Source organism: Xiphias gladius, chromosome 10 (assembly GCF_016859285.1).
Source record: "Xiphias gladius isolate SHS-SW01 ecotype Sanya breed wild chromosome 10, ASM1685928v1, whole genome shotgun sequence".
Classification (NCBI taxonomy): domain Eukaryota; kingdom Metazoa; phylum Chordata; class Actinopteri; order Istiophoriformes; family Xiphiidae; genus Xiphias; species Xiphias gladius.
The window spans coordinates 12555301-12577063 of record NC_053409.1 but is presented as its reverse complement, the minus strand read 5'-3'; the positions used below and the strand labels follow the sequence as shown (position 1 = coordinate 12577063).

Here is a 21763-nt window from a genome sequence, read left to right as displayed (position 1 = left end):
AAGGGTAGGGACACTGGAACAGTAAGCAGGGATAGTTTTCTTTTTTCTTTTATCTTTTTTTTTTATTACCCTGGCAGTTTGACTGGCACTGGATGTGTGGCCAATTTGAAGCACCAATGGTTGCAGTGCCTGAGGAGAGATAATGATGGGATGTCTGGTTAAGAATCACAACCAGTCAGAAACAATAATGCAAAATTATGTCTGCCAGAGTCCCAGCACAGGACTGAACAGATGAGAAACTTCTTATATGAATCAGGCAACAAGAATAGCCTGTTGTAGTCGATAAAACTATACTAGGCAACTGATTTTTGCTGTGCTAACCTGGGGTCTTCGGGGTGGATGAGAATGAATGATGCTTGAATTGTTGCGTTGCTTTTGTGAGAGGCTTCCTGCAAAGCAGGGTTCTTAGAGAACACACATGCAAACAATGTTATCTAGTATCAAAATAAGTATCAGGACATAGAGTGATGCGTAAAAAAACACATACTAAAAGCGTGAGTGGTTATGAAAAATTAGGGACAAACAGGAGACTTCTACTAACCTGAAAGTGAGGAAAGAGTTATTTCCTGTTTAAGGGGAGGTAAGGTTGTCTTCTTCTGTCCCAAAGATCTTGATGGCTGCTCCAGGGTGACCGGCAGCCCAGGGAGGGTCCATTGTGGTTTGAGCTGTCCTCCCTCTTCTAGTGGATTATTACATGGGGCCACTTTACGTAACCTGGGTCTGGAGCCTGTGGAGCCCATTGTCCTGCTCTCTGTCGCAAAGGCTGACAAGCTAAAATACTAACTTTTCCTCCAGTACAAGTGAGATATGTTAAGTCTTAAAGTAAGTGTATTTTTCTTCAAGTTGGTGGTTAATTCACCAAGAATCTCACCTTTTCTTCTCATCACTCACATGGAGATTCTGTCGCTGTAGGTCCACTGGTTTTGTTGATCCTTCGCATGTAGATATTGAGTCCCTGTGGGACCTTTTTGGCCTCTCTTATAAAAAAAAACCTTTCAGTTACAAAATAATTTCACCCACAAATGTTCAGCTTGCCTCATTTGTACCAGCTGCTCCTAAACAGTCCTGATGGTCTTTGCATCTCCCTTGCTGGCCAACTTAATGTTTGTCCTGAGGCATCTCTGTCTGCTGCCAAAGTACAAATGCAACAAACACTTTTGGTTATGGTTAAAAGAGTTGATGCATACTCCAGCCCTGCCTTCATACTTGACTTTTTCTCATTATAATGAGCAAGGTTTCTATGGCAACTCTCCCTACAGGTTATTTTGTAACTCATAAGTTAATGCTTGAAAGAACCTGCACCCCCTTCCCTATTGGAAAGCCCAGAGGGCTGAAGAGAGAGGCAGGTTCTCTGGGAAATCGTTAACTGAGTGAAATATGTGACTGCACTAGTGCTCAGAAAACCCCAGGGGAGGACAAACACTGTTACAAAGTTGGGTCACATTAGGTTGCATGTCAGGCCGTAGTTTTATCAGCCCCATCTGTACTGTACATCATAACCCCACCAGTTAGCTTAAAAATGTGACGTCTGTTCCTCTTTGCTGGTGCAGTTTGTCTGTGTTTGGTATAGTTTATGTGGTGATTATTTCCAAGACTCTTCTCCTTTATATATTACATAATTTTGGTTATGAGCCATGCTAGCTGCATGAAATATCTTGACAAATATTGGAGGAATAGCTGTGAAATTTTGTACAGACATTCATGGCGCCTAAAGGATGACCCATAATGGTTTTGGTGATCCCCTGAGTTATTCTTCAGCACCACCATGGGTTCGACATATTTGTTTTTTATTGAAATATCTCAACAGCAATTGCTGTGAAATTTGGTACAGATATAAGTGGTGCACAGAGGATGAATTGTACAAACTTTTAAGCCCTGAACTTTCATTTAGTGTCTCCATCAGGTCAAAATTTCTCCTCGTCCAATGCTCATGACCACATACTTGCAAAACTAATTAATTGCCTCAGCTGTACTTTGCATTTAGTGCCAATTAGCAAATGATTAGCATGAATAACATGATAAAACGCTATATGAAAATGGTATACACGATAACTGCTAGACATCAGCATGTTAGTGTTTGCACTGTGAGCAAGTTACTGTAGCATGCTGATGTTAGCATTAAGCTCAAAGCACCACAGTCCCTAAGCACAGCCTGACAGAGCATGGCAGTAGACTATTAGTCTTCTAACTATTGGAATTATTCAGCTTTTTTGCAGCACTATTAATTGTCTCAGGTTAATTTTAAAAGTACTTATTGCTGGGCCCTTTTTAACAAATGATGCTGATTTCAAACTATAACACGACCAGACCTTGTAGCAGCATTTTGGAATTATTTACATATTTTGCTTATAGTTTGTCTACCCACTATCTAAGTAGTTAATAAGAATGTGTACAAAAATCTGTTATTGTGACTAAAGCAGTATTCTACATTCTCTACATGAGACCCATCTCTGATTAACATCTCTTATCAGTTTCCAGCTGGGTGCCGGTGACCATCACGGAGTTAAAATTTGAACATTACACGTTCCTCTGTTTTTCTAGCTCATTTATTTCAGTATGTTAAAATGCCACCACAACTGTTAAGCTAATACTGTCACCTCAGCAAATGCTTCATTACAGGTCTCACCTCACCGACTGTACTCCAGCAGCCATAGCGGTACTGTGGTGTGACTCTTGGGAGTGAGTGTGTGTGTGTGTGTGTGTGTGTGTGTGTGTGTGTGTGTGTGTGTGTGTGTGTGTGTGTGTGTGTGTGTGTCTGTCTGTGTGTGTGTGTGTGTCTGTGTGTGACAGAGAGTGACGTAAAAAGACTGAGAAATTATTTTACTGACACCCTCATCATCTCAGTAGCATTTTTTGGACTAAATTTAATTTTGTCACCATGGTATGTGACACTAGAACACTAGTCTTAGTGTCTATCACAGTGTTATATGGGTTTTCAGTTGCCAGGTGGATAGGCATGTCTTATTAGCACAGATTGTGTGTATCTGTGAAAGAAAATAAATTACATTACAGAAAGGTATTGTAAATCAGTTTCAGTTTGCTGTGTGTGTGTGTGTGTGTGTGTGTGTGTGTGTGTGTGTGTGTGTGTGTGTGTGTGTGTGTGTGTGTGTGTGTGTGTGTGTGTGTGTGTGTGTGTGGCAGTGACAGCTAGGTGCAGCACAGAAAAACACTGCATAATATATTATAGTGAGGAGAATTCCGCAAAGTCATCACTGCAAAATCAATGCAATGCACTTTACAGATTATTAATATTGTAAGAATCCCAATACTCGGTTCTGCTGAAAACACTTGGCCAGGATACAAGTATAGTGGCTACGACATTAGTTCGGCGTGTATACATTTTTATAGGGCCACTTTTTCAGTTTTGAAAAAAATAGTTAGCATACCTGAAACCTAGCTACTTTAACATCAAAATACAGCATGGATCTTGGCTAGGCCAAATGGTCATTTGGCATGTTTTCATGTTGAAGTGGGAGAGCGGATTTAATTCCAACAAAATGTAAGCAGGGCATTTTAGATATACAGAGGTTATGGGTCCAAGTCCTCCCCAACAACATACTGTAACAGAGAACGTCAATAATTAAAATGATATTAATAGTAACATTTTTTTATTCAACTGTTTGTCCCCACTGCTGTGCCCCTTACTTTAAGTATTTATTGGACAAAAATAATCAAATTTAAGTATATTACATCTAAAATTACTCGTCAAATATTGGCCTATACTACATAGACCAAGTGTTTTTAAAACATTAATTTTAATATTTTTAAAATGATATCATATCAGCAGCATCAGCAATAGGTGCATCCTTTATGGGCAACAAAGAAATGACTGAAATATCTAAGATCTTCCATAATATTGTTAAATAACCTACAATAAAAGATTTAGCCACATACACATGGTCCTGAGTTAAAGTAGTAATTTGCTTCAACGAATGAGTGTTTTAAGTTTTTTATTATAAAACCAAAAGAGCCTGTACATTGCACATAGAATAATTGCCATTCTTGTATATACTAATTAGACTTTAAATTAATACTCTTATTGGTACAGCTTTAAATAAATATCATAAATATGTATAAGATTGAGCCAAACTGGCCCTGCCAATATTTATATTCACAGAATACAGTCCGCAGAGCAGGTCACGGGAGGCTAGTCAGCTCTTGGTTTGGATGCGTGCGAGGAATGGGACTGAGCGTGGCAAGTATTTGAAGAAAGTTAATAACACTTTCCACCCTTTCAATCTGCAAAATCCATAAATGTTCTCTTCCCCTTCTGAAGTGAAGTGACAGAGACACAGATGAACCTCAAGAGTGAAGTTTAAAGTTCAAAACAATACTTCCTGTCTTCCTGATAGTTAGTCCATGTGGAACAAACATCCCGCCGCACCTCCTGTGTGGCTAATGGAGAAACGTGAGCAGACAGGGCTTCAGGACTGGTTAACAGAGGCTACTAGCAGAGCTCAGCCAGGTCACGCCAAGGGAATGGAGATGGTGCCATTTGCTCGGCTGCGGCTTCGAGTGTGGATGCTGGACTCCGTGAGCTCCTCCCCGTGTTCCTCTGACTTTTTGTCTGCGATGTTGGCCAGGAAGCGCAGCGTGACTGAGTCCCACTCCTCTGGCAGCAGCAGGAGCAAGAAGCCCAGGCAGATGATGCAGGTGGCTGCCAGGCGCACCACACTGAAGATCACCTCATGTTTCAAAACATCTATGGCTACAGCAGGTGAAGTAAGACAGAAGCAAAAGAGGGAGCGGAAGAGAAGGATAGGGAGAGAGGGTGGGGAGGGTAGGGGAGAAACAAAAACAAACTGAGATTAATTACATAAAGTAAGATAAACCACAGGACACTGCGGCTGAAGGGGCTGAGTGCAGCAAATGCGGCTTATAATCAGCACAAGCGATCCACTTCATCCTCTGTGTCTTTGCGGTCTGGAGCCCTGGGACAAGTTGGCGTAACCCACTGACCTTCATACAGTCCATCATGGTTAAAGAAAAAAAACTTGTATGCAGGCATTTAGCGTTGCCTTAGCAACCTGATCCTCCCTCAGTGAGGGAGTAGTTGCAGGGTCTGTTGAGGCACAGTGATGATAGGGTTTCCAGGGCGAGAGAGGCAGACTTGCTGCGTAATCTGTTTGCTACAGTGGCCCTAAGTGCTGACCTTTCAATACAAAGCCACAGCATATGTTGCCACTTACTCTCATTTCACAATTATTTTCATTTCCACCATAATAATCAAGGAATAATAATCAGTCATCCGGAGGTACTACTTAAGGAAACCCTACCTGCATTGCCCGGCACACTGAGCAGCGTCCCTATTGAGATGAGAATGGGGTAGGTCAGTACCACACCAACATGGACCAAGATGTTGAACACTGTAAAAGACATAAAAAGAAGTTGAAAAGACTAAAGTATAAATTATTTAGAAGTGAAACTACTAATAGATTAATTAATCAGTGGACAATTTTGATTATTGGTTAATCATTTGTTTTGTTTGGTCATTCAACGGTTCCAACTTCTTAAATGTGACAGTTTCTTTGTTGTTATTTTTTGTATATCTATGATAGTAGTAAACTGAATATCTTTAGGATTTGAACTGTTGATCAGACAAAACAAGCTATTTAAGTATGTCAGCTGGGGCTCTGGGAAATAGCGACATTTTTAACAATTTTCTACATTTTATAGATCAAACCACAGGGTATCGATTATGGATATCTATATTGATTGGTCACCTTGTGAAGTTTTGACCACTAGTAGTGCTAGAGAGAAATCTTTTTAGTAGTAGGTTCCATGTTTTACTTGTATAATGCACATGTGCGAGGACCCACACGCAGATGCACAATGACTTGGTGGTAACGCACCAAAAAATCATAGCAATCGCCAACAAAGAGAAGCTAGTGAAGAGTAGCTAGCAAGTAAACATGAATAGAAACAATGTAAAATATAAATATTTCAAAAATCTGCTTTTCAAATGTTTAATGAGGAAGAAAATGCATTCAAGTTGTTTAACCCTCAAGAATACACAGAATGCATTTTGGTGAGAAACACAGAAAGTGAACATAACTTTTGTTTGTGTACAAGAAAACTCCACATGGCACCTTGAATCAAAAAACAACCCGCTAACCTAATAACCTATTACTTCATCAATAATCAAAATAATTGTTAGTTGTAGACATAAAATGAATTCTTCAGCTTTGTTCATGGAAACACATGGATGAAACCATGATCCTCACACTTCCTTGGGATGTATATGTGCTCTCACCCAGCCACAGTCCTGCTAGTCCACACAGGTATCCCCAGGGCAGTGAGGACAGTGAGCCCCAGTGCTCTACCTTGGTGAAGTAGAGGATGAGGGGCACACAGGAGATGAAGATGAGGTTGAAGAAGCCCATGGTGGAAAGGAAGTGAGCCACCTCTCCAAGGTTGGCACTGCCTAGGAACATCTTGAACAGCACCTGGTCGATGAGGAGACAACAGTCAATTTATATCAGTGTTTAAATTCAGTGCAAAGATATTCACACAAACTTCAACCTGTAGTATGCTTGGCAGTCTAACCTTGTATAGGGCTGATGTTGAGGCTGAGCCCACAGCCAGTGCCACACCCACAAAGGAATCACCATGGAAACCGTCCGCATAGGCCATCATGACAATACCCGTGATGGCCATTATGGCTGCCACAATCTGCAGATAGAGATTAAGAGCCGTCAGGGGCATCAGTATCTCTCAGAAGTATAAGACATTGTCCTGAACAGAATGATTCGCATTGTTGCTGTTTTTATACAGACCCGAACACCCATGAACCGATCCTTGAGGACGATCCAGGACAGGAGAAAGACGAAGGCCTTGTGGCAGCAGTAGAGGGCAGAGACATCAGTGGCGGTCAGTTTCTTCAAGGCCAGGAGGTACAGGTAGTTGGTCAGTGTCCACAGGATTGAAAAGGGTGCTGTCCTCTTTACAAAAAGCTTGAGAGTCATCCCATCCTCCCCAAAGAGCTTGCTGCACTCCCTGTTAGAGAGAAACGCCACAGGAAAGTAGAGGAAGTCGCGTCATTGAGTTTATTTCCTCTTGGTTCCTCATAGACAGTGCACCTAGCTGTCACTGCTACACACACACAACACACACACACAAACACACACGTACACACTGCAAAATTGAAACTGATTTACAATACCTGTTTGTAATGTAATTTATTGTCTTTCACAGATACACACAATCTGTGCTAATAAGACATGCCTATCCACCTGGCAACTGAAAACCCATATAACACTGTGATAGACACTAAGACTTTTAATTTTGTTTCAGTTGAGTGTAAAGAGCAGCAGTGGAGTGGTAGTGGCACTAGGAGTTTTTACAATCAACTGGTACCAGGCTTGATCTTTTCCTACTTGTGGTACTGAGTTTAAATTGGTTGTTTTCTTCTCTGATATTCTCTTATTTAGCTAAACAGAAACACAACTACCTGACAATTTCATTTTACTTTGGTGACTGACTTTAATGACACAGCTGAATGTAAATGTCAATTACAGGACGCTTCTTTCATTTTCATTCCGTCACATTAATAATGTGAAAAAACTTATTTTGTGTTCCATCTGCTTCAGTTCCTTTTAACAGTAGCAACCACTCATGTCCAATAATATACATTTTTCTTCTTTTGTGAATTAAAACTTGATTTTGTCTGCAAATTACCTGAATTTCTGTATGGGGGTCTGCTTCTCCCGTGTTGTAACCACATGTCCAGAGTAGTAGATGGGGAAGAAGAGGATGTTCCAGTTGCTGCTGAACCAGGAGATGAAAAAGGGACAGGAGAACGACTGGAAGGTCAGCTTCACCACCTGAGTGGTACCCACCCAGGAGGACGAAACACACAGCACCATCAGCAGACCACCCAGCACCTTCAGGGCTGTGTTGGTGCAGGTCTGGTAGGATTGGCTCTCTCCGCTGGTCTCGCTGCCTGGTGTCTCCGCATGAGACTCAGAACCATCCTCTCCTGACATGAGACGAGGAGAAAAGAAAATGGAATGAAAATGCATTGAAGCATCTCAGCACTTGGTTTGTGCTGCCTGTTCAGAGTTTTTCTTTAAACATATATAGTCCAAACTTTGCATATTCTGTATTTTATATTACTATATATATACACCATGATGTAGCCTAGAGTATGACTCCCTGGCTGGGGCTCCTGCACATAAGCATTTATTGATCAATGGTCCTTAGGGATTACTACCACAGTTTGCATTTCTTGCTGTAAAGGCTGTAACGCATGAGGCAAGGCTTTGTTTAAAATGTGTCGGGTTAGCATCATGGCTGTGTCATAAATAGCTTTGTCGCCTCATGATGCGGCACATGCTGTACACCCGTAGTAGTCAGGTTTGGACAGAAATCTGATGCCCAGAAAGCAAGAGTAAACCGAACCACATGACATTCCACAAGAAAGTCATGTCAACCTTGGCAGCCTCTGTTTTGACTGTTGGTACATTCCTGCTATAGAAATTTGATATATTGGGAAATGAGAAGATAGATAGATAGATAGATAGATAGATAGATAGGATTTATTATTTTTAATCTTATGCTGGCAATGCATGGTAGATCTGGCCCAGTGCCTTAATGGACTGTGGGTGTGAATGGCTTCTGGATCTTAACTGTGCTGTAGAATATGCAAAGCGCTGTGTGTGTGAGCATTTCCGGAGATGGCTCAGATCTGTTCTTTACCTTTCAATGGTGTGATCAATTTACACCAGGACAGGAATAAAAGATGACATGTGCTGGGTCTGCCTGTGCCCTCTTTGCGAGCTCAGCACATGAAGCTTTGCCATCTCCACCATGGCTACAAATACCGGAGCCCTGCAAGCACCGGAACTTGTATTTCGCCTCTACAGTAGCAGGCGTATCTCAGGGGTGCTCATTATTGTATCTGATAGTCTTTTGTTTGCTATCTGCCATGAAACCTTGGCAGGAAGTCAATCAATGGGAATCAAAGTGGCATCAGTGACACGTCAAATGAAAGTGGATTGTACCCATATTCTTTTTTTTCTTCCAAAATAAACCTGTGACACAGTGTGTGAAACAGCAGTTCTCTGATCAAGTACCCAATGTGCAGTAAGAATATTGGTAGCAGTTTCACTTGTGTGTGTAAAGCATGGTGAGATGCACCGTTGTAATGCACCTAATGTTTGTTGCTTCCCTGTTTACTGGGTGCAAAGAGAAGAAAATGCCACCAAACTTTTAATCGCAAAGCAAGTTGATACGTGTCTTCTCCAGGAGTGTCATTTATTTCATTCAGAAAAGAACTCAACAGTCTTGCCAAATTTATCTGATAAGCCTAATTGATGCATGAGATCATTGCTGGCATCCAATAAGAGTATTAAAGTTAATTGATGGCTATAACTGTTATACCCAAGAAAGAGAGGTGAATATGAAGTCATACATTAGAAAGTCACACAGTTCAGTGGTGGAAGAAATACTCAGATTCTTTGCTTAAGTAAAAGTACTAAAACCACAACGTAAAATTGCTCCATTATAAGTAAAAATTCTGTATTTAAAATCTTACTTAAGTAAAAGTACAGAAGTATTATCAGCTATAAAGTATAAGTAAAAGTACTCGTTCTGCAGTAACTTGGCACCTGTGACTGATATTTTATCGTATTTTACATTATTAGATTGTTAATACTGATGAATCAATGTGTAAGTAGTGTTTAGGTCTTGCAGCTGGTCAAGGTGGAAGTGTTTTTAACTACTTTATATACAGTTAGGTTAGTTTAGTGGTTCCCAGTCTAGGGACAAGTCCAAAGATAAATCTCAGGCGTTGTCAGAGGATCGTGAGGTTGGAGAGAAAAAAAGAAAATTTCTGCCTTACAAATTTGTATTTTGGTCTTTTCTCTCATATTTGCAATGTTGTGAAATATTTGATACTTTTACCTCTTTGGGTCTCAAATACTTATTTAAGTGAAACCATCTGAGAAGTCTAGAGTGGAAATGGAACTGCTAACAACTCATAGAAACAAATCTGAAAGATCACAACACTGCTTTTCTTTAAGGGGTCAAGTTTATTCTTTAACAAAGAATTGTATTGTATAAGATCTCATATATATATTTTATGTAATAATCTTATCTGAAAACTATCCAGTATCTATGGCTTTCAAATAAATGTAGTGGAGTTAAAAGTACAATATTTCGCTGTAAAGTGTATTGGAGTTGAAGAATAAAAGAGCATAAAATGTAAAATACTGAAGTTAAGGACAAGTTGCTTTAAACTGTACTTAAGTCCAGTACTTGAGTAAATGTAACTAATTACTCTCCCCCACTGCCTAAATGCAGTACACGTCTTGAGTCTGTCCAAACTTGGGAGCAGAGGTACAGTATGTGGTGAAAGCAAATTGTTCAACAACGATACAGATTCCTTTCTACAGGATCATCAAGGGATTTGGTCTAATTACATTCTGTCACAGCAAGGATTCTTAATCAACCTAATGACCTAGGTGGTTGCTAACTGGAAAACTGAGATCTGATATTACTGCAAGAGAAAAGCTGCTGTTTTATTCTTTTTGTCTTTACGTCTGTCTGCTTCTCCACACCCACCCACCGAGATGGTTTGTGTTTAGCACCGATAAAACCTGAAGCTCTTAGTGTTGGATACAGGCTTTTCTGTACTGAAGTAAAAGCCACTGCACAGGCTGATCTGGTGCCAAGTTGCAGCAATATTATAACTCCACTATTCCCCTGCCTCATGGGAGCAGCTCTCGTGGCCAAAATTGTATTCTCATAACAGACAGTGTTATTGCTGACTAATAACGCTGCTAAAAAGTTGCAAAGGGGAACCCATTTTACCAGTAATGATCAGCTTTGGTACGGAACATTCAGATTCCAAATGTTTATGTAGTTAAAATGTGATAACATAAAAGTATTAATTAATATCTAAAAGTTGAAATATATACTCACCACAAATACAGCAAAATATTAACAATATAGTTAGAATAGCTGCTTAAAGTATATACCTAAATTTGAAATTGAGACAAACTCCTTTCCACGTCTGTCAAACAGCAAACCAGAGCCATGATAATGGTATATAAAAACCCAGCATTTTAAAGCTATAATACTAACACATACAATACATTACTCTTTAGAGTTTGAAAAATATGTATTTTCATGAATCAGTTACCACTTAGCTCACCATCGTTTGATACAATTTCAAAGCATCAACACTTTGCCGTTTCATTACAGAAATCACAGTGCTGCAAAGTATCATTCACTACTGGCACCCATTAACAGGGCTTATCCTCTCTGTGTGACGCAGTGTGCTGCTCGAACGTCACATCTCAATCCATTCTGTGTTTTATCCTCGCCACTAACGCTGCATACCAGTGACATTGATGGATGGAGCCCTGCTGAGTCCAGTTTGAAACTCGCAGTCACATCTGCAGCGCTAGTCAGGTTTACTACGGGTCAAACAGCATTAAGTCTTTATCCAAATTAGGTCAGACGATGTGGAATGGTTATGATCATACTGATGAAAAGGTGATTAGCGGTATCTCTCTCTCTAATCTCTGTTACATATAAAAGGTGGGGGGGAGGGGGATTTAGGTGAAGTTCAAGGCTTTTAGTGATGAGGGTGCTGAAGAGCGGAGAGCTGAAATGCTACATGAAGGAAGGACAGGTTAACAGAATGAACAGATGTGAAAGCAGCTGAGTTGGGCCTGTTTTTTTTTTTTTAATCTGTGTTGGGGCCACTCAGGGCAGCCAGAAACAACCAAACATATGCTACTGCTACAACTGCACTTCCTGTCAACACATTTAGCTGCCAGCAGGAATCTGAAATGATCACACTAGTATTTCATATGAACACCTGTACAATATATGACACTTCACTGCACATGCCTTATGGGAAACAATGTTGTCACTTGTAAATGCTGGCTGTAAAAATAAACGTACTTCATAGTTTTGAGTGGCCTATCTGAGCTAATGCTGCCAATAACTCAGTTCATGCTAACACACACACACAACTACACACAGTTAAGTATAAATGTCGTCCTGGGCCTCTCTGCTACTTTCAGTTTACCTTCTGAGATGGAGCAGGTCAGGACCTGAGTGCTGTACGAGCTGAGAGGAGCCACTCGGGCTGAGTGCTTCTTCATCCTCCACTGGGGGCACAACGCACTGTCCTTCCCTGGGAAGTGTGTGTGTGTGTGTGTGTGTGTGTGTGTGTGTGTGTGCGCCTGTGTGTGTGTGTGTGTGTGTGTGTGTGTGTGTGTGTGTAAATGTGCCTGGGCTGCTGCTGCTGCTGCACGCTCAGTGGCTCCTCCTGCTAGCTCCGTGCATCCTCAGACTCCTGATTCCTCCGCTTCTTCTTCACGATCTGGATTACCCCCCCTCCTCCCAGATCTCTGTCAAGTCTTCTGTCGTCTCCCAGCACTCCAGTCCTGACTCTCCGTTCCTCTCCAGCCCAGCGCTCTCACTGTTACTGGTGCACTCTCTCTGTCTCTCTCTCTCTGTCTGTCTGGATAGTGACACAGCTCAGTGGAGATAGCTCAGTGAAAGTGCAGTGAAGTGGAGACTCTACTGTTTCACTGTCATGCCGTGATCCCGCGCTGCCACTGTCTCCAAGGGAGACTGAGCTTCAAGTGTGTGTGGCATGGCGCAATCACTCCCCTCATCTCTTTCTATCCTCCCCCTCCTCTTTTCCCTCTGTCTCACTCACTTTTCCCCTCCTCTTCTTTTGCTCCACAAATCAGCAGCTTTGTTTGGAGGGTAACCAAGCAGCCCAGGCTAATTATGCTGCGTTAGCTGCTGCCCCCTCCTTTCCTCCGTCCACCTCCCCTCCACTTTCTACCTGACCAGGCTCTCCTCACTCTTTCCCTCCTTGTCTCGCTCATTATACTCTTGTCCTCTGTTTCCAATGACTCTCTCTCTCTTCTTTGGACATCTCCTGCTCTTCACTACTCCTTGAAAGTCACATAATTAGTAGAGATCTCTCCCGATGCCTCCACCACTGCAACATTAATCAATTGAGCTCTGAAAAAGATGAAAACTATCGTGTCCACACTACACACAAATACATGACAATCCAATAGTTGTTAATTCCGTCATTCACCAAGGTAATTTTAGTGCTCTCAGTATTTAGAAGAGGGATAAGAAGCCCTCTCTACCCAAATAATCCTCACACCACTACTACATGTCTGCACATCACTACTATAAAATGCTACCCACAGGATAATACCATATTCCAGACTGCATGTAGGAGACACCTGTATCACCAACATCATTAAAGTACTGTCTACAATGTCAACAACTTGACACTTTGAAATGTTATAGTAAATGGTTATAGAGTTAGATTTGGCAGAAAAGGCTCTGCTCTGTGAAAAGGGTCTCAATGAGGACTAACCCCACTTAATAAATATACGTGGCATATAAATCTGAGTTAAATCAACAATACCAAATAATAGCACATAAGCATGCTGTGATGGCCGAGGGAGCTGCGGCAGGAAATGGCACTGGCATGATCATATCTGTTGTCAGATTATGGTGACTGCACTATCCACCCGCATAGGTATTTGGATTGGACATTACTAGGCAGCTGATAGCCGCACAGCTGTGAGTGAGCCAGTGACTGTGAAGCTTGTATGAAACGGATGATGCCAATCGGCTAATGCTGGCGCAACTTGGGTGCTCTGCTGAACAAATGCTATGCCGCCTCATTACGTTAAACCATTATACTTTCTGTGTGCACTTTTGACTGGTGCTTATTCACTTGTATTTGAGTAAAACTTTCTGTGCAGGGTGTTTACTGAAACTGGGGAATTTTTACTTGAAATATTTACATTCCGATGCTGCTAATTTAATAAAAGATTTTAATACTTTTTCCATTATTGTTGCACAGTCAGACAGCAGCCAGTGTGGACCTGAGGAGTTGTCAGTCTGGGCCACGTGAGTCAGCCTCAGGACTGTGGTCAGGATTTTCCATCTCAAGGAGAGCCCTCCTATCATTCTCTCTCTAGCTGTGGTTCATCTATCTGAAAATTTAATGGACCTACATATTGCTGGGGCCTTTACATCAATGACACATCAGCTTCTAGTGTATGCAGTGAGACACATGACGCCTCGCGGCCTGTAATATAATCTTAATATAACCTATGCTATTCAGTGTTCACCCTCTAACCAGTAAAATCAATACTAGCCAAGCCAGGAACAGTAGCACCATGACCTGAGAAAGAGAAAGCACTCAAAGTAAACATGCAATACAGTAAATGAAATAGCCTTTTGTCTAAGTTGATTAGTTAATAAGACTAAATGAGTGCTATTATGCAGTAATGTTTGCTCTCTGTCACCCTGAGTTCCTCACTTCTCGTCTGCCTCTACTCTCCTGTGCTCATCAGCCAAAGTTCAGGCTCTTCTATAGAGAGAATAGCAGATCAGAGTATCTGTCTGTGCATTCTTCAGGCTGAGCGAGAGCAGAAAACAGCACAGTTATTGTTGGGCTGTTTGTCAAATTGGAAAAAAATGCAGGGCCGCATTCCAATAACACTGTGGTGATTTATTTTGTTTGAATGCAGAACTAAATATTGGCTAGACGCTTTGAAAAAGGAACACCCTGTTGTCATTTTTTAGGAGAGGGCCATGGTACACTTATTTGCCATGGTCAGTCAATGTGACATAATGAGTGCAAAACTAATGCAAATGCATTAAGTGATGTCGTGAGGATTAGCCTTGTTTCAAGTGATTGTGCGTTCGGTGTGTGACGCAAGCATGGCTGAGACTAATGTTTGGTCAGGTGTAAGCAGGGGATGAGCCGGGGGTATGGATCCCCTGAGACAAGGAGGGTTAAACTTAAAAATAGCCCTGCTGATGAGTGGAACCAAAAGCTAGACAGGGAGGGGACAGAGAAACAATCCAGTCAGCAGAGCCCAGGATGCTCATCGCCATCAGATTAAGAGAAATACCTGGAGCATGGGCACTACAGCAGGGCACAGCTCAATCTCAAATATTAGACTAAGGCCTCAGAGTTTTCAGGAAATGATTTCTCTCTCTGTTCTGTCTTTTTATACTGTTTTTAGGTATCTAGCTTTAGCTTAAAACAATACAAGTTCAATGCCAGCTCACGGATTCACTGCTATGTTTTCTTTTCTTTCTTTCACATCCGTACCTGAAAAGAGGAGCATCGTACCTACAGCATCATATCCAACGTGAAGAACTCTTCACCTCCACACCATACACTAGACTTCAACAGCGCCATAAACTGCAGCTCCAAAATAACCATAAAGTTGAATCAACACCTCTCTAAAACAATTTGAACAAAACCCAGACATCATGGCTTACCATAACTTAGCTAGCTGTACCTAATAGACTGGAAACTGAGTGTATATAACCCAATGGTGCTGCTGCATTACAGATCAAAGCACAAAATAGTACAGCGTCCTCCCTCTTTACCTCCATAGCAACAGCGGTTCTCCTGTGCACACTGATGCCCCCAACCCATTCAGGCTCTTTTGTCATTTAGATTAACAAATGCTCCTCAGTTCATGGTACAAGACTCTTTGTCTTTTGTGCGTCTCTGTTACTCATCACATCTCGACAATCACTGATAAAAGTTCCGGCTGTTAGATGTGTTTCCATGCACTGCATCTCTTGGAAAGTAGCTGGGATATTGAAAGATGAGGACACTTAGTGGTCAATATGTTGGATTGCATTACAGAGGCGCATAGACATGGGCATGAGGATAGATGTTCCTAAATAAGACTATTTGCTCAAACCATTCGCCAGTCAGTTCACCTGCTCTCGCTTATCCTTAGGGGTGTAGTGTTATGGTTACAGTTTCAGTTTGATGTGATGAGGTTGCGATATATCTGCTGCCGAAAATTTTACATCCATCAATGAAATGAATGGAATCTTTTGTGGTCCTTAAAGCACTGAAAACATGCATTTGTAAAACTTAACAGCAACATGTCTTTCAGAAATCAATGTCGGATAATTCACAGACACCGCTGTTTTTATATGGCCTATTCCTCCCATATCAAGTAGTTCTGATGAAAACTATCCCCAGTGACAGGGACATTATTGGAAAGAACATGGCTGGAGTAGCCTGGTGGGGGGCCCTAAGGGCAAAACACCTTCTAGGAAATAGGTGCAATATTTCTCCATATAGGAGTACTACATGTGTACTGTTGTGTGTTTGTGTGTGTACCTAGTCCCCATTAAGAACATAGCGCACATCTCCAGTAACCAGTACTCCAATGCTGGAATGCTACCTGGCCCTACCTGTTTGCGTTTATGGCAGTGTGATTAAACACAACTTGACTTAGCGATCTGTCCTTGAGGTCTCAAAACTAGAGACAGGTCTCCTCTGCAAGACAAGCCCATATGATTAGGTAATAATGTATTACCTCTCTTAGGTGATACTGTGCTTTAAAGGTTAAAATTTTTCAACAAATTTTAAATGATCATATTTCCAAAAAAAAAAAGAAACCATTCAGTAATCCAGCCAGTTGTTACCGAGTTTGTCAAATGACCTTCTTGCGTTAATGTTTTGAGCACCACAAGTTGAATTACTATCACCCCCACTAATTTGCGATGACAACAGAAATCTCAGGGACACGCTTCTCAAAGTGAGGTCAAATGTGTTTTTTAATTTGTTTGGCTGAAATTAAACTTTTACTTTCCCCTGGATATATACTAGCATATATTAAGCATTTTGTAAAATAGGGGAATGGCATTTGAACAGGATCACGGTTCTACTCTGAAACAGCTACACTTTGGATGCAGTGTTTTGTGTCATGCCATGCAATACGCAATAAAACGATGTAAAGGGAGACACGGTACATGCTACTTTCATAGGGCTTCTGTGTGTGATCCAGTGTGGTACACGGTAAGATGTGGAATAAAATCTGTAAGTCTCTACATGATGATTTACACACGGAGGTATTAATTAGACTAAGTAGTAAATACTGATGTTCACTGTGTGGCATTTCACTAGAAGGTGTGGAGGGTCACTTTATAGTTGTTGTTGGGTTAACAGACCACAAGAGGGCAGCGTTAGGCTGCTGACAAGACTGTTGATTGACTCAGCATGACAGAAAGGCCATTACAAACCTCATACATATTGTCTTCTTATATTACGTAACATTACTTTTGGATTACAGAAAGTTTCTCATAGGAAAAATATCTCAACCATGAAGCAAATTGCTAGGGTCAGCCGAAATATTTAGACACCTAACATATAGTACTACAACACATGGCCAATACCATTGTGGCTGGGGTAAGGGCCAGCAGTTCTGTAACTCCTGGGGAGAAATATTGCGCCCATTACTTGCAGGGTGTTTCTGCTCATTCCCAGGAGCATGTGAGACGAACACCACTCCAGGAGTCGTTCAGGCGAAGCTCATATCCCATTTGATGCTGGCCTGGTTATAAATAGCACAGAGTGAGCAAGCATGGGAACGGGACAGTTCGAAAATAAGTGCATGCACATAGCGAATGTTTGAGGCAACATCTGACCTTGAGGAAGAAAGTGAAGATTCACCTGCTGTTAACATTGGCTATAAGTGTTTTCAAAATTGCAAAGTGGATTACCAGTCAGTACAAGCATGAATGGATTCAACAGCATGTCTATCTTCTTTCTGTATCACCGTAAACTTTTTTTCCGTGGACTAAACTGCACATAAAAACCCTCTGCATTGTTCTAAAGGGTTGCCTTTCATGCCCTTCCTGCAAATCTTCTTGAGTGCCTGGACGTGCTGTTGGCTTGCTGTGGTGCCAGTGGTGAACAACAGTGCTGAGTGGGATTGCGACTACAAGTACCTGTCATTTCTCCTTCACCGTGCCTATTTACCCAGCGGGGGAGTGTGACAGCTCTACAGACTCTCCCCTTTCTAAATCAGCCATTCAAAATAAGAGACACAGCAAATTATTGTAATGGCTTTCCAGGAGATGCTGAGGATGCATTTACTGCACGCACCATTGTTGCCTGCTCTAGCAGGAGCCAAGCGGGTGTCTTTACAAAATGCTGTTCTCCCTTTTTCTGATTTAGAAGTCAAATTAATTTCAATTTTTTTCTTTTTCACATTTTTGTAGTTGTGCTATTTTCTATGTAAAGTGGTGCAATAGGAAATATTGCACCTTGCTTGCTTAGTTGCGAACTTTGCACATACACCATTAAATCATAACTGTACAGTATTTATTACATCTTAGACCCTTTCACCGAATGTAGTCCACAGTCCCACTCAGAGGCATCTTCTTATTCAACACAGATGGCAAGTGGCAATAATAACAAACTGGCAACAGGATCTTACTAAATATATCATTACCCCATAGGCTTGGCAGGATGAGCCTACTGTTCTATTTACGTGCTCCTTTGTCTTTGTCACCCTTTATGGAAAACGATACTCACCAGCTCGAGGGACGTGATTCTCAACTCAAAGTTCACAATTGTGTAAACAAAACAAAGTGAGTGAATGTGATGCTTTCAGGCAGCAAGGCGCAGTCAAGAATGTGAATTTTCGTGTTCTTACTTCTAAGAATTAGCAAACACATTTAAGAGGAAGACAGGCGGGTGCATGAGCAATTTAGTCAGACCCCTTCGTACTGACAGCACCAGCAACATTATGTTTAATAGCCGGAATGCATTATGTTGACTCTGGCATGCAGGAAAATCAGCCGACGGATAGATGGAGAAACACAGGTCTACAGGTGGCATACTTTATCAGAGAAATGGGAAATGTCTCTCAAATCCAATAACCCCTCTGCTTGCAGATACACTGGCTTTTACAGGCTTGGAAATGGCTGCTATTACAACCCACACCTGCTCCTTATACCTGAAATTACATCACAGGCGACACCCCAGCTTTAATTTTCCTCTCCTTAAGTATACAGCAGGCATCGAGGAGGGACAAATGGAAGCCTGTATATTGAGAGCTAGGGCTGCAACTAACGATTATTTTCATGATCGATTTGTCGGCCAATTATTTTATAGTTTAATCAATCAATAGTTTAGTCTATGAATTGCCAGAAAATATTGAAAAATGCCTGTTATAAGTTATAACCAACAGCTCAGGGAGATGTATTCATAAGTCTTGTTTTGTCCAACCAACAATCCACAACTCAAAAGTATTCTGTTTACTGTGATATATGACTCTGAAAAGCAGCAAATCTTCACATTTGAGAAGCTGAAACGACTGGAGTTTTAGCAGTTTTGCTGGAGATGAACTGATTAGCAAAATAATACTTTAAAAATTGATCAGTTGAACAATCCTTGCAGCTCCATTGAGAACAATATTATCTTATCCGCCTTTTGTAATAGACTGTATTGATATTCATTAACTTTATCTTGCCATTCAATCATCAATAAAATAAGAAAAAAATGTAACTGTCTCACTTTGTTGTTGTGTTTTCGACTGGCTTCTGCATTTCACATAATTGGTACAAATGTTCACATAAGACAGCATTAGAGTGCTTAATTTGCTGAATTTTCACTTTCAGTATCGGAAACAAAAATCGTGCCTTGGTTACTGTAACTGCCGTTGTGTTAGAGGTCCTTGAACTGTTAAAGTTGTTGAATTTAAAGTTTTTGGTGCCCCATGTTAATCAGGTATTCTTTCAATAGATGAATCTGGATAAAGGGATTAATACTCAGATGAGAGTGTGTGATTGCATTCAGGGTTAATTTACGGCATCTGTCACCCATAATAAACAGGAGGCAGTTAATGAGAGACAGATTCATTTCCTTTTCCTCAGCCTCCAGCTTAAAATCCATTGAGGTGTTCTCATCTCATCCAAAAGAGCCTCAGCTGGAACTGTTCTTGATTGAATGAGGTCCTATCTGCATACTCACATTTCTTTTGAGTTTCAAAGCAGGTTTGTCAGAGTAATGCATTATGTCACAGAGTGCCAGGTTCAGTTGTAGATTTGGGTAGGAATGTCATAACATTGAGAGAACAGCACTCTCTCCTACGTGTATTTCTAAATCATGAATTTGTAGTTGACTTTTTATGTAACTGCCAGAGAGAGAGATGTTAGGGAGCGTGTATCAGCATCTGAGACACGAGAGGGTCACATGCAGATGACCCTTTACATTTTGGGGGATGTATTCAAGAAAAGTGCTAGTTGATCCCTACCTTTAAAGAAGAGTGATAAAAAAATATAATGTATAGGCCAATTATAGCCTATAGCTACTCTAATGCTGCAAATTCTGCTCTGCACACCTTGCTTCATTACCATACACCCATTTGCAAAACCCCCATTTGGCTGTGCTAAGAGCATTGCAATGGCTGCTCCTTTCCTCTGTCGTGAGCCCACTGGCACTGGCCATACAGCAACAGAACTGGAGGGCAAGATTTTTAAAGATCATTCCTGTACAAAGTGCATCACCAGCTCTTTCCTCCAATCCCAGCCATTGTCTTCCTGTCAGCGACATTCAGTGTATGGCTCCACCAATCAAATCCACGATGACAAATGAAAATGATAGAGAAGCTAAAGGTACAGAAGCACTGCCATATCTCAGGCTTGTCAGGAAATAGCTGACAATATTTGCTTACATCACGGGAGGACCTGCTGTGTTTGTCAACTGGGAAATTGATTGTGTTAATTAAACATCTGGAATTCAATATGCGGCTGCCATATAAGAGATTGTTTGCAGTTTTACCAACATGAGTGTTTGGGCTGGACAACATTAGGCCACCGTTTGAATAATTAACTTAGAAATTGAATTTGAAACGGCAGCATAATTTGTGCATGACACTTTGATGTGCAACTGCATTGCCTGATAGTCAGATTTGTTTTAACATTCTCTCTCTCTTTGTGTGTGTGTGTGTGTGTGTGTGTGTGTGTGTGTGTGTGTGTGTGCGTGCGTGTGTCTCAGGAATGGATGGGCCAGTGCACCCCGCAGCCTCAATCTGATCGTGGCAGTGATTGACATCGTGCTACTCCATAATGGCCATAATTAAGACCCGGTTAGCTGAGTTTGCAATCGCCTTATTAAAACGAAAACTAATTTGCAAGGGAAGGAGATTCGCGCATCCTTCTTCCACACACCACTGGCACTGCATTAACAGCGTCTCTCTTTTCTTTATCAGTAGCTACAAGATCCCCTTGATACACGTTTCTCGTCATAACCTCACACAACTGTGCTCTCTTTAACTCACGCGATCTCACACCTGGCGAGAGAAATGCGTGCAACTGTCGCATCCGCTGATGATCCCACCAGCCCACTTTGTTTTTCGCGTCTTTCCACTCACTTCTATGACTGGAGTATCCCGGGTTGTAGCCGTAGTAGCCGGTGATCCTCAGGATCCGGTCCTCTATGTCGTGCACCCCGTTGGCTGTCACTTTGGGGCTGCTGTCCATGAAGGCAGCGCGGCTGCCACCGGTCGGCGTCGCCTTGCCCGGCAAGTGCGTGTTCTTCAGGGGCTCCAGCCGGATGCAAGGCTGGTCTCCGCTCTCCAGAGCACTCTCGGTGCTTGTCATTTTAGGTCCGAGCGGGCAGAGATCAGGAGAGACCGGGGACGAGCCCGCATCGCCATGCGAGAGACCCTCGGGGGCTGCATCAACAATTAGCAAGCGGGAGGAGGACATCCGAATCCGCGTTCACATTCCTTCAGTGATGCTCCCGGACGCAGAGCAAGGTTATCAAACTCCACGAGCCTGGCGGACATCAAACACTAGGGGGCGTGCCACTACTATCACATGCTTTCTATCTGAGTTCAATTAAACCGAGAAAAAAAAGAAAAAGAAAAAAAATTGGCTGTAGTCAGCGGTGTGGGGGCAACATTCATTAATGGCTTCATAAAAACAAGTT

The 21763-nt window shown here is 41.7% G+C and overlaps 1 protein-coding gene across 1 annotated transcript; it reads right to left on the bottom strand.

Moving 5' to 3' along the window:
• Window positions 1–4466: 4466 nt before the first annotated feature.
• Window positions 4467–21432, bottom strand: slc35f4 (solute carrier family 35 member F4). Its single transcript, XM_040137760.1, has 7 exons — window positions 21204–21432; window positions 7678–7978; window positions 6777–6996; window positions 6547–6672; window positions 6254–6446; window positions 5277–5366; window positions 4467–4708 (listed from the first exon to the last, which is right to left on the bottom strand). Exons 1-7 carry the CDS (start codon window positions 21430–21432, stop codon window positions 4467–4469), a joined length of 1401 nt encoding a protein of 466 aa, XP_039993694.1.
• Window positions 21433–21763: the final 331 nt, after the last annotated feature.

Excerpts from the sequence above, each read along its gene's own strand:
- slc35f4 (XM_040137760.1), bottom strand. The coding sequence starts at position 21,432 with ATGACAAGCACCGAGAGTGCTCTGGAGAGCGGAGACCAGCCTTGCATC. Across the intron at positions 5,367-6,253 it reads ACTAGCAGGACTGTGGCTGG|TGTTCAACATCTTGGTCCAT; the intron begins GTGAGAGCACAT and ends TGTCTTTTACAG. Across the intron at positions 4,709-5,276 it reads CAGTGTGCCGGGCAATGCAG|CCATAGATGTTTTGAAACAT; the intron begins GTAGGGTTTCCT and ends CACCTGCTGTAG.